The sequence below is a fragment of the Polistes canadensis genome, unplaced genomic scaffold (genome assembly GCF_001313835.1).
Source record: "Polistes canadensis isolate GaletaPanama2010 unplaced genomic scaffold, ASM131383v1 scaffold_19, whole genome shotgun sequence".
NCBI classification, from domain to species: domain Eukaryota; kingdom Metazoa; phylum Arthropoda; class Insecta; order Hymenoptera; family Vespidae; genus Polistes; species Polistes canadensis.
This window is the reverse complement of record NW_014569566.1, coordinates 458,483-470,886: the sequence shown is the minus strand read 5'-3', so window position 1 is coordinate 470,886 and position 12,404 is coordinate 458,483. Positions and strand designations below refer to the sequence as shown.

At 37.3% G+C, this 12,404-nt stretch overlaps 1 protein-coding gene across 3 annotated transcripts in view; it reads left to right on the top strand.

Annotated features, from left to right (window-relative positions):
* Positions 1 to 223: 223 nt before the first annotated feature.
* The window catches only part of LOC106793829 (protein kinase C-binding protein NELL1-like), a 70,984-nt gene continuing 58,803 nt past the window's right edge, over positions 224 to 12,404 (top strand). For all 3 annotated transcript variants that reach the window (XM_014761062.1, XM_014761061.1, XM_014761064.1), the window contains exon 1: positions 224 to 1,770. In XM_014761062.1, the coding sequence (XP_014616548.1) occupies positions 1,338 to 1,770 (433 nt within the window). In that variant the 5' untranslated portion in view covers positions 224 to 1,337. The remainder of the gene's footprint in view (positions 1,771 to 12,404) is intronic.

Below are 12,404 nucleotides of genomic sequence, written 5' to 3'. Positions count from 1 at the left end.
AAAAGAGAGAGAGAGAGAGATAGAGTGGGTCGTTGAGTACTAGGAAATACGAAAAGAGATAGAAATAAAGTACTTTTGGATAGTTTATCGAGTGTAAAGGACACGGAACTGATTGGACAGTAGGCAATACCGTGTATCAGAGGTACTCGATGCGCCGGTGCACCACCACCACCATTAGTACTACCACCACCACCACCACCACCACCACCACCACCACCACCACCAGCAAGCACCGCTAGCACTACCACCACCAGCACCACTATCACCGGCAGCAGCAGCAGCAGCAGCAGCACGATCAGCAATCGTAGCCACTGGCAGCACCGCCGTCGCGAGTCTCAGTCGCCACCGGCGCCACTACCGCCTCTACCACCGCCTCTATAACCACCGCTCTTGGCAGTAGAGCCTCGCAGAGACGTCCACCTCGTGGTCGTCGGCACTTCCTTGCGGACGGTGCTGGTGTCCGGGTGGTTTTCTAGGACGTGCGTTTGCTCCACGAGTAAAGAGAAAGAAAGAGAGAAAGAGAAAGAGAGAGACGAGATTGTCAGTAGAATAGAAGATATCCAGTGGTAGGAAATAGGGAAAAGAGATAGATAGAGATAGATAGAGAGAGAGAGAGAGAAAGAGGTAGTAGTAGTAGTAGTTGAAAGAAGAGGGGTTGAATCAAAGGAAAAGGCAGCAGCGAGTAGTAGTAAGTTTTGATAGTTCCCATTAGACGACGTATTAGACACGCGTATCGATGCACATTCTCATCTATTATCATTGTGTACGGTGGCTGAGGTTTTAACTGCGCGCGCGATATTACGTTTTTGGAGGGTTTCTTCCCTCCTCTCGGGAGTGCCGTCGACGGTTGTTCTCGCGCGGGCTATTCTACCGGCGAGGTAGGAGGAGGTGGCGCGGAGGGCGATCGCAGGGTCGTCGTCCTTGTCATCCGCAGCAAGTAGCGGAGGAAGGAAAGGGAAGGTACGGGACGGGACGGGCAGGGAAGGGTAGGGAAGGGAAGGGAAGGAGGGTCCATCGGTCGAAGTGACGGTGCATGGTGAAGTGTCGCGAGCGAAGCGGTGTCGTCTCGTCGAGGAGGTGGAGGAGGAGGAGTAGGAGAGGAGTGGCGGAAATAGGCGAGAGATTGGTCGCAGGGGTAAGGATAAGGGTGGTATCGGGCCGAGGAAAGGTTGCGAGTGTTTGTGGTGATGCCTCGCATCGGCGAGTCCTCCTCCAGGTCGTCGCAGGGTGTCGTCGTCGCAGGTGCGCTCGAGTCGCGCTCGCCCTCACCGACGACGCGGATACGCTGACGAGGGCAGCCCACGGTGGCACGGCAGTCGTCGTCGCTCCTGCAGGCCATGTATTACGCTCCGGTAATCGACCCTACCGGCAGCAGCTGCAGTGCCAGCGACCACCACCACCGGCAACTAGACCACCATTACCATCACCCCCATCATTCCCCTCATCCCCATCATCCAAAACAACAACAACAACAACAACAGCAACAGCAACAAGAAGAGCAACCGCATCATCCTCGTCATCGTCATCATCATCATCAATATCATCGGCATCGTCATCGACTACTTCAACCGGCGGCTACAGAAGAATCGAACAGGACGGAGGACGAGCCGGCTTATGTCCTTTTACTTCGTTCACCCAAAAGACCAGCTGCTGCCTCCTGCTGTCACGCTGCGAGGAGACCGGGCAGAAGACGACGCGACGGTGGACATGCCGTCAGGATATTCCTCGTCGCCACCGCCGCTGCCTTCCTCGCCCTCGCCGTTTCCCCGGGTAAGTACGCTCTTTCTATCTATCTTTCTATCTCTTTCTCTATCTATCTATCTATCTAATTCTAACTTTATAAGTATATACATATGCTCACGTATTTCTTTGACGTTTCTTAAACAGAATCATATGTAATGCCACTTTATTGGCGCCTGCAACGTGTCCACTCGAGGAGGACACGTGTGTATCCTCGAAACCATTGCGAAAAATAAAGAGGAACAGGAAGAGAGAGAGAGAGAAGGATTCCTCAACGATATTTATTCCACTTTAACTATCTGTTTCTTCGATGGTGGTCCTCCTCGAGGGCTTACGATGAACGGATTAAGACAAAAAATAGCATAGAGTTTGATCACTCGATCTCGTCATCCGACGATACTTGAAATTCATCTCTCCAAGTGAATAAGAAAGAGAGAAAAAGAGAGAGAGTTAGAGTCTAAAGAACTTTTTCATCTAGTAGGTCGTTAAGATCATTTCTTTGAGAGGTATACTTACGAAGAGCGTGGTTTGATATCGTGAAGGATCTTCTCCTGGCAAGGTCATGAAAGTGTGAAAACGTTGTGCAGCGGGGAGACCTGACGCATTGCGTCAAAATCAAATGACGAAGGACGAAGAGAAGAATAGGAGGCTGTATTACGTGGCTTCGTTTCTATCTTTTTTTCTCTTTTTCTCCCCTACTCACTCTCTCTCTCTCTCTCTCTCTCTTTCTCTCTCTCTCTATGCTTGAATTTTTCTTTCTCTCTTTTTTTCTCTCTCGTCACCAAGGTCGAAAACTACGACCGCGAATCTGTAAGTACTCATCTCGTTCGCGAAAGTAATGGACCGAAATCGGATCGGGATGATGGATCTTTTATCGAATGATAAAGCACGGGAAAGATAGGACAGATGGATAAGAGAAAAATCAAAAAAAAAAAAAAAAAAAAAAAAAAAGAATAAGAAGGTGGTGAAAATAGAATGGAAAAAAAAAATAATAATAATAATAAAAAAAAGAGACAACATAAATCTTTAGGGTTGACAAATTTCGTAATTAATAATAATTTAATGTATTATATCGAGATAGGGGATTTGTTTGTTTTGTATATAGTTAAATTTCGATGGAATAATAATGAGAAATAGAAATAGATCAAAGGAAATTGGAAAATAATTTAGTCTGATTTAGTATAAGGCGGCAAAGGGAGAGGTGAAAGGGATAGTTGAGGGTCACTCAAGTCGATGTGCCATTAAAACGTCGTCGTTGCAGTTAAGTCTCGAGTGAGATCTCATTTTCTTCTTCTTATTCTTATTCTTCATCTTCTTCTTCTTCTTCTTCTTCTTCTTCTTAAGCTTCCTTAGCCGTGCGGTCCCCGTAACTCACGGATCCGGTCGAAACGTGGCGTGTGGCCCGTAGACACGGTCGAGCCGCACCCACGCAAGGCTATTTATCTCGTCGTTTGCCGAAGCCCAGTGCCAAGAGTATATTTTTTTGCATGCTAAATCTCTTTCTTCTTATTATTATTCTTATTCTTATTCTTACTATTATTATTATTATTATTTTGTACTTTTTCTTTGGTATATCTTCTTACTCTACTCATCTCTCATCATTCTCATTCTCATTCTCATTCTCATTCTTAACTCTCGCTCTCGAATTCACTTTTATTTTCATTATCACTTTTACTCTCGTCAAATAAGAATTATGATAGAGTCGTGCCACGCGACGGATTGAATAGTATCCATCGAAGGATTGATCTCGCAACTATGGCGATCTGTCTGTCTGTCTGTCTGTCTGTGACACAATTCTTAAATATAAATTTATTCAGATGTTTGTGTCTCACAGACCCAGACATTCCATCTTGATTGAAATCTTAATTAGAATAGTTTTCTACCGTGGTATCACGCGTTAACACACTTTTTGTTTTTTTTTTTATAGGATTTACCTTCTCACCGTAGAAATTAAAGAAAAAGTATAGAAATAACGAACTCGAATTTGATGTCTCTTTTTTTTATTTTCTTAAATGAAAAGAAGAAATATAGTGTAAAATATTCGGACGCTTTATAATCATTTTGTTTTAATATTATATTTTTTGGATTACATCATTCGCAGGAATTACATCAGCTCGGGGGAATATCGTACGTCGAGATGAAATTTATTGATGGCCCCGTTTTATCGGAATAAATTAAATTACAGAGAGAGAGAGAGAGAGAGAGAGAGAGAGAGAGAGAAACAAACGTTAGATATTAAAAGTTATCAAGAAAGAAAAAGGAATGAGAGATAAAAAAGGGATATTAACGTAGTTATTCGGTAAAAGTAATAAGTATAGTTTTCGTGATCGGAAGAAGGAACAATTCGTAGGCAGTAATTCTCTTCTTACTCGAAGGGTGAGTCAGTCTCCGTTATCATCCCTTCCCTCCCACCCTGTCTTTTTCACCCCTCTAGATCTCCTTCGTTTCTTGTTCACATACTACATACGCATGGTATTATTCCGAATTTGTTCAAAAATCAATATATTCGTTAATTATATTCCAAAACAGTTGTTCGATAAATTTGTTTCTATTTTTAACATGTTCCTTGTCACGTGTATCGTTTCCGGTATACGTTTAAAATTCCTTTCAATTGATTAACGATATTTTTCTCAAAATAGAATTGCAACAACGATCATTTATATGTCTTTTAATTATTATCAAACAAATATTAAATAGAAATACAAAAATCAAATACAGTAACGCAGTAATGCAAAATTTCGCAGATACATCAAACCTCATAGCATCGTGCACCATTTTAACTCCACATGGCGTGTTAATGACACTCGTCTCGGTTGAATGCAATTTTTGTCGAGAAACGCGTTTAATAATATAATTCAAAGAACAACAAAATATTTCTTACGTATTATCTTAAAATATTCAACGCGAACTATATTCGTAAATGGAAAATTCTTCGATAGGAATTTGATTGAAACGACGATTAAAATATAATCCCCGTTCAGATAGAAATAATAATTATCATCTTACAACGAGAAGAGGGTCGTGATGATAATTATTATAATCAAATAATCATTCGTTTCTAACTAGTTTTCCTTGCGAAATATTATAAAGGGTTTCCTTGAGATTGTAATTGTTTGAAAAAAAGAGAAATGGAAGGCGACAGTCAGACAATCAGACAGACAGACAGACAGACAGACAGACAGACAGACACAGAAGTAGAAGAGACGTACTCTCTCTCTCTCTCTCTCTCTTTCTCTCTCTTTCTCGTTGACTCACGAACGTTCAAAGTAACGTTTCACGTTCCAATTTTAACCGAAGCCGAATAGATGGATTGTCTTTGGCGCCAGTGTACGCGCATATAAGTGCGTAAAAATAGCTAAGTGTCCTCTGGTAATTGAGCTATGGCGAACTATTTCTGAGAAGGGTGCAAGTTTTTCAAATAAAAGGAAAGAGAGAGAATAGAAGAAGAACGAAGACAAAATTGTTACGAGCATTAGATGTAAACTTAGTATATTCTTTGAAGTTAGTCATATTATTTTTTCATACATCTCTTCTTATTGTACAATAATAATTATTCTAATGTTTGTATGTGAATGAGATAGAAAAGAATGCAATAATTTTCTTTGCAATAATTAGACCTTTCTCTCTCTCTCTCTCTCTCTCTCTCTCTTTGAAATGAGTTGTATTAGTAATAGTAAAAAAGATTCATAGTACTTTAACAGATCTACTTTAATTTATTGCAATTACATTTGCATACTTTTATTTTATTACTCAACAAAGTCAATATAAATATTGTCCTTTCTAATTTATTTCACATTTAAATATTATTATATAATATATCAACACACCTATGTTGATTATAAAGAAACGTCAAGTAGAAGAAATAAAAGTAGAAATAAAAGAAGAAGAAGAAGGTGTGGAGAGACAACACTCTCTTATTATTCGTAAAGAAATAAGAGAAAGAGAGATAGAGAGAAAGAGAGAAAAATATGAAAGAAGTAACACGGTGAAGTTCTCTTGAGCCTAGCAGGAGCATTACGTGACTAAATTGCGTTTCCCGTAAGTGTACTCGGATGAGACGGCAGGCAGGCAGGCAGGCAGGCAGGCACTGTCCCGGGGGTTTCGAGGTTTTTGGGGTTGGCATGACATGCTACTCTTCCTCCACCCTCTTTCGTCCCCCTTAGGTGTATACCCTTCACGCACACACGCATTCACTTTACTAAGAGGCGAACAACAATTGTTGAGAGAGAGAGAGAGAGAGAGAGAAGCCCCGCACACACACGCTTCCCACGGCATGATTCCAGAACTTTTCCTGGCCCTTTTGCTTCTTTCCCTTTTTTTTTTTTTTTTTCTTTCCATCTTTCTCTTCATCTTTCTTTATTCAGTCGCGTTCTCATTCCTCGTCAAAAGAAATCGACACAAAATTATCCACATTGTCGTACGAAAATCATCGAATCATTTTTTATTCTTACGTTATATAATATATTTCTTTAGACAAACATCATTTTTTTTCCCAATATATATTTTAAATACATTTATCTTAACCCCCCATTCTCTCTCTCTCTCTCTCTCTCTCTCCAATCCTCTTTTTCTTCTTTTTTTAGATTATTTTTGCATTAGTTTATTATTATTATTATTATTCAATTAATCGTACTTAGTCGTCACGTTCGATAAATATGCATGCATGCACCCACCCACCACCCTTCCACGAATGATTTCGAATCTTCGAAAAGTTTCGACGATATTTGGATATTTGTTTTTTTTCTTTTGTTTATACTAAGAGGATTCTCTTTATCCTCTCTAGTTCTCTCCACCCCCTACCCCTTCCTCCTAAACCCCCGAATTTTATTTATACGATAATGTGTTTTCCTTTTAAAATGCATTATTATTCTCGACAAGACGAATGCACGGATTGGGTGGGGCGTGTATCCTACCACTCGACGAAAATAATACGATAATATCTCTCGATATCTTTCGTTTGTCACGTTCGACAAATATTCGACAAAAATAGGGGGGTTGTGGGGTGGGGGAGAAAGAAGAGGAGGAAGATGAGAGGGTGGGAAGCTTAAAGGTTTTACGACGTCTCGACGAAACGATTATCACGATCGCAATAAATATTCGATTATAATTTATGGAAATTTCTGTGAAAAGAGAAATGGAACATTTATGAAAGAAAATAAAAATGAACTCTTTTAAAACTATCGTTATATAGTTTTTATTATTTATTCGTCGACAAAAATTTATTCATTTACTTTATGCATATTTTAATATTTTATTTCTAAACGAGTAGATTTATTTGTTCGTAGAATTGTTCGTTCATACGAACAAACAAAAACTACCCTTATTTTTAACGACAAGATAAAATATTCCAGACGCGGATATTTGATCGAATATTATTTCTATAGTTTCTTGACGTTTAATTAGAAAAGATATCACAATAGGAACGTTCAATCGAGAAACATTATATTTAAAATTGGATTTAAAAATTGTACGAGAGAATATTATGAATTTAAATGAAAAAAAAAAAAAAAAATAATTGTTTTTAATATTCGATGTAACAACGATAGATCATTTTTCTGAAGAATTTCTCGTCTTCAATATAAAATCGAGAATTTTATTTCATCAGTAGTAATATTCACAGAGAGAGATATACATACAATGAATTATTATTTTTATATTTAAATCGATGTAAACCTTTCTCGTTCTTATTTCATCATACGGAAATTCATTTCGTAGTTTGTATAGCACTCTATTATCGTTGCTATCCAATTACGTTGACTAACTTAACCGCGATTACGCGATTTGTCATACGATATAATATTATATATATATGTATATCTTTTAAGAATTTCATAGTTAGCATCTTTGCGAACGATGTAAGGAGAAACTTAACCACTGATTAAACGTCACCCGATGTCTCTGATTCTATTTTCTTTTTCTTTTTTTTTTTTCTTTTCTTTTTTTACCCAAAGCCAATCGCCAACAAAATATAAAACACTTTTCGTTTTATCGTTGTTCCTTACACTATTTTATATGTATTATTTTATTTATTTATTTTATATATATATATATATTTTTTGTTTTATTTACTCGTAAAAACGTTAAGCTTTTTAAAAGATTTTTTTTTATCGTCAAATCATTTCTTTGTCGGTAGAGAATGTGAATGATATTTGAATTGATGCAGGAGGGACAGGGGGGGGGGAATATGAAAAATAGTTCTACCTGTCGTTGGTATAGAATAATAATAAAAAGAAAAAAAAAAGGATTAGGGGGTATCAGTTTTCCTCAGGATCCATTCATTCATTTTCTCTTTTACTCCTTCCCTTCCTCAAGAGAGAGAGAGAGAGAGAGAGAGAGAGAGAAAGATAGAGAAGCACTTGGATTCCCCTTTAGTGCTGTAGGTCATTCGATGACGATGACCTAAATCGGTTAAAACGACCTAAAGTTCTTCTATTGCGACGCGTGGCACGAACCAAGTTGTGGAATCGAATTTTTCATTCTCTCTCTCGGCACAAGTTAAAATAACATTTTTCTTTCTACGAGTTCACCTTTCTTTCTTTTTAATACTTTTTTCCTTCTATTTTATTTCTTTTTCTTTTTTTTTTTTTTCATTTAGAATCGCATTAATTTGCTCGATAAAGCGATAACGTAGTAATCGTTCCGTAAACTCGTTAACGTTCTCAATCGTTGATGGTGGTGGTAGTGGTGGTGGTGGTGGTGGTGGTGGTGGTGTTGGTTGTATTTGTGATGGTGACGACCATTACGTACGAATCGTCGATCGTATTTTCATTCGTCAAATGGATATTGCCCATGGTAATTTGTTACACTCCGATCGTATTAATTTTCTCGCTTCGAGTTAAACGTAATAATGAGAGAGAGAGAGAGAGAGAGAGAGAGAGAGAGAGAGAGAGAAAGAAAGAAAGAGAAGAAAAAGGAAGAAAACGTTGACGAAACGAAGTTTCTATTTCTTATAACCGGAGATATATAACAACGGTCGTCATTGTTACGTGATTAATAATATTCGATGAATAAATTTGAATATCCCTTTGCTTCTTTATTATCTTAGTCACAGTATATAATTGCATATTTGCCATAACAATTCATTATAACTATAATATTAAACAATTCTAATATTGTATTTTTTCTCTATATTTATTTAATGGGACAAAAAAGGTTCATTAAGAAAATGGCAACATACCAATAGGGGAAAAATATTTCTAGATAAATCATTTTATATATTTTTTTTCCCCTTTTTTTACGAATAAGGCCACCTGCGACCCTGAAACGTGCCAACGTTGGTGGTAGACCAACGTAGGTTACTTTTTAACAAATAATAATAATAATAATAAAAAAAACAAACAAAAACGAGAGAGAGAGAGTATATACGACGAGAAATAGAAGGAAACACGATGATGGTGATCGCGTGGCTTTGGCCTAACTAAGCAGCTGCTCTGTCACGGCTGGTGCTTCGAGCATGTGCTCGTTCACCATCATATCGTATTTTCTACATCCTCGTTCGATGTGTGATATAGTAAACTAGTAAAATTCAGGCCAATTTTCAACGTTAAATAAATTTCCTATTTTAAAACAGGATCGAAGGTTTTTGTTCTTTGTTGATCAAACGATTGATTTCTTATTTTCTTTTCCAATGTTTTTCTAATTGATTTAAATTTTTCCAATTTTGTTGTTGTTCTATTAATCGAAATGATTATAATCTTACGATTATAATTTTCAAACAGATTGCATTGATGATGTCACAATAGATTGAAATATAATTAAATATAAAATATTGTTTCTCAACAATACTTGGATAAAAAATATATAATAGAAAGAAACTAGATTAGATAATATACGTAGAGTAGGTTGAAAGATTACTCTAACCCACCATATTGCATACTCATAGATCACAGATATCATCTCAATTCCGTAATTGGTAGTTAGTTAAACAGGAACATTTTCATTGATCGCCTTACTATTCTAGTTTTTCTTAATTGGAAAGAAAAGTTAAACGTACATTGGTGCGTTGTGATTGATCGAGTAATATTGTCTTCAAAAGGAAACCTTTAACCAAGAGGGTAGAAATGAACAAAAATAAAAGAAATAAGTTAAGGGGTTGTAATAGTGGTTCTGTCGGTTGGCAAAATACGATCGTTGTTAGTTTCCTTGGTGGGTTGGTATAGTTTATGGAGTTGTGATACTACTATGAATGTGTGAGAGAGAGACGGTAGTAAGTTGGTGGTGAGTTGGTGGTGAGTTGGTGATAGTGAAGCAACGTGTTGTAACGGAGGAGGGCGCCTCGTTCGGGAGGGTTGCATAATGCAGAGAACATCGAGCGGCGGGTTGCAGGGCGTTGACTTTGTGGGGTAGTGCTCATTCTTGTACCTATTTCCCACCGACCTAACTTTTAACTTACACTTTTACCTCAAAAATTCATAATCAACCTTTTAATCCTAATCTTTTATCTTACAAAAGATTTAACGTTCCATGTGTATGTGTGTGTATGTGTGTGGTCTTGTATTTTATTAGAAATCATATTCCCTAGAAATGATTATTCTTCAACCCCAATTCTATCCCATGCTTTTTTTGTTCTTTCAATCCAATGTCACACGCATATCTATAATCGTAAGTTACAAAATAATTCTTATTATAATTATAATATCATCTAGTTAACTTATCGTTTACTTTTTTTAACCCTATAAAATATTAGATCCCAATTTTACTCTTTCCTATCTGTTTTTCATTTACGCGTGTCGAATTTTTTTTGAAACAAAAATAATATCGAAAGATTTTTCCATAAGAATGAACTTTTTTTCTCTTTGATAAATGATGATAGATCGTTCATAGTATGACGTTAGGGTACCCTTTGAAATCTCACTAATAATCTTTAGGATCCTTGATGGTTAGATTGGATGGATTCTCGTACGATTTTGTCAGGAGGGTAGCCAACGTGTGGTTTTGTTGGCCAAGAACCTGGAGGGTTGTTGCATAACGTTAACGTGATAGGAACAGAGTTAGAACAGTGCCAGATAACACACACCAGAGCGTTGACTTCGATCGGCAAAAGCTTACAACAAATCGCCCTGTTTGATCCGCGAATCAGACGAGAGACATATCACGTTTCACTTCGTGTGACACGGTCTTAAGAAGAAACGAGGTTGTTACGATGCTTCTTGCGAAAGCTTGAAGGTGGAGTAGGAAGGCATGGCGTAGGGGCGGGGAGGGGGATGTAGAGGGTTGAACGCGTGCACCCTCTCGAACTTCGATCGGTCGAATTCGTCCTGAAATGATCGCGTTCGTAATTAAAAAAAAACATCAAAAAGGGGGAAGAAAATTGTTACGAAATTGAATCATTTGTTTCTCTCGTCAAAAAATCAAATTCTTAATGAGAAGGTATCACAGGTAACTTAACTTTTTATGTCCAAGTTCCCTGTGATACCTTCTCATTAAGAATTGTTACGAAATGTTATTAAAGATCGATGATCGATCGATTAAAAAATAATTTCCACGTTTTTAGCAACAAAAAAATGTTCTTAATCGTTCGAACGTATTTAATCGATATTATTAAGATTATAATTTTCTTCGAAGATGAATTTCGTCTGACGTCTATGAAATAAGTTTAGACGATCATCGTACGATTCGATCTAATGACAATTATGCGTTATGTTTGTTGGTCGCACGACAATTTGGTCCTAACGAAATGGCCAATACGACGAATGAGTGACATCATAAGAAAAGAATTTGACCGAGAGTTAGTTCTAGGTGGATGGACGTTAAACAATATTGTCGACGATTATTATTATTCGATTTGCCGTTTAACGTGGGAACGATCCTATCGCCAAATAAAAAGGATGCCGAGAGTTTAATATATTATATATAAATGTTTATTAACATTCGTTTAAGATATGCCCTGTCGGTCTTCTTTCTTCTCTCTCTTTCTCTCTCTCTCTCTTTTTTTTTCTTTCTTTTTCTTCTTAAGGATTCTGATTCGATTTTATCACCGAATATAAAGAGAAGCCGAGTTTAATATAATATTATATATATATTTATTAACATTCGTTTAAAATCTGCCCCGCCGGTCTTCTTTCTTCTCTCTCTCTCTCTCTCTCTCTCTCTCTCTCTCTCTCTTTCTCTTTCTTCTTCTTTTTCTTTATCTTTTTATTTTTCTTTTTAAAGAGAGACGAGAAATACATGGTGGGCGGCGCATCATCATGATTCGCATAAAATAATTCCGTTCGTTGTTTATATCAATAAGTAATATGACATCCAAAGAGGACATTAATATATTCAAATATGTGTCCATGATATAAGGGGTCGGTCCCGTTGGCAAAGGTCGATTGTCCGTTCGATACGTTCCCGTACTCTTTTAATTCGGGGGCTTTGTAGTTCGGCTTCTATCGGTGTTCCGATAATTCTAACTCAACGATTCTGACTACTTATTACTTACTATAGTTTTTAATCGTTCGTCTCGCATCGTACTTGACCTCCAATCAAACAAAATATCATCCCTCCTTTGGGAAATACGAACCAACAACAACAACAGCAACAACAACAATAGGGAGGAGAATCAGGTTTTGTTTATTCATGGTTAAAATAAAAAATAAAAAAGAATATATTTTTCTTAATTTTTAATGATGAAATTTAACAGGGAACTTGGACATGAAAGAAGTAGAACTATGTTTGATTTA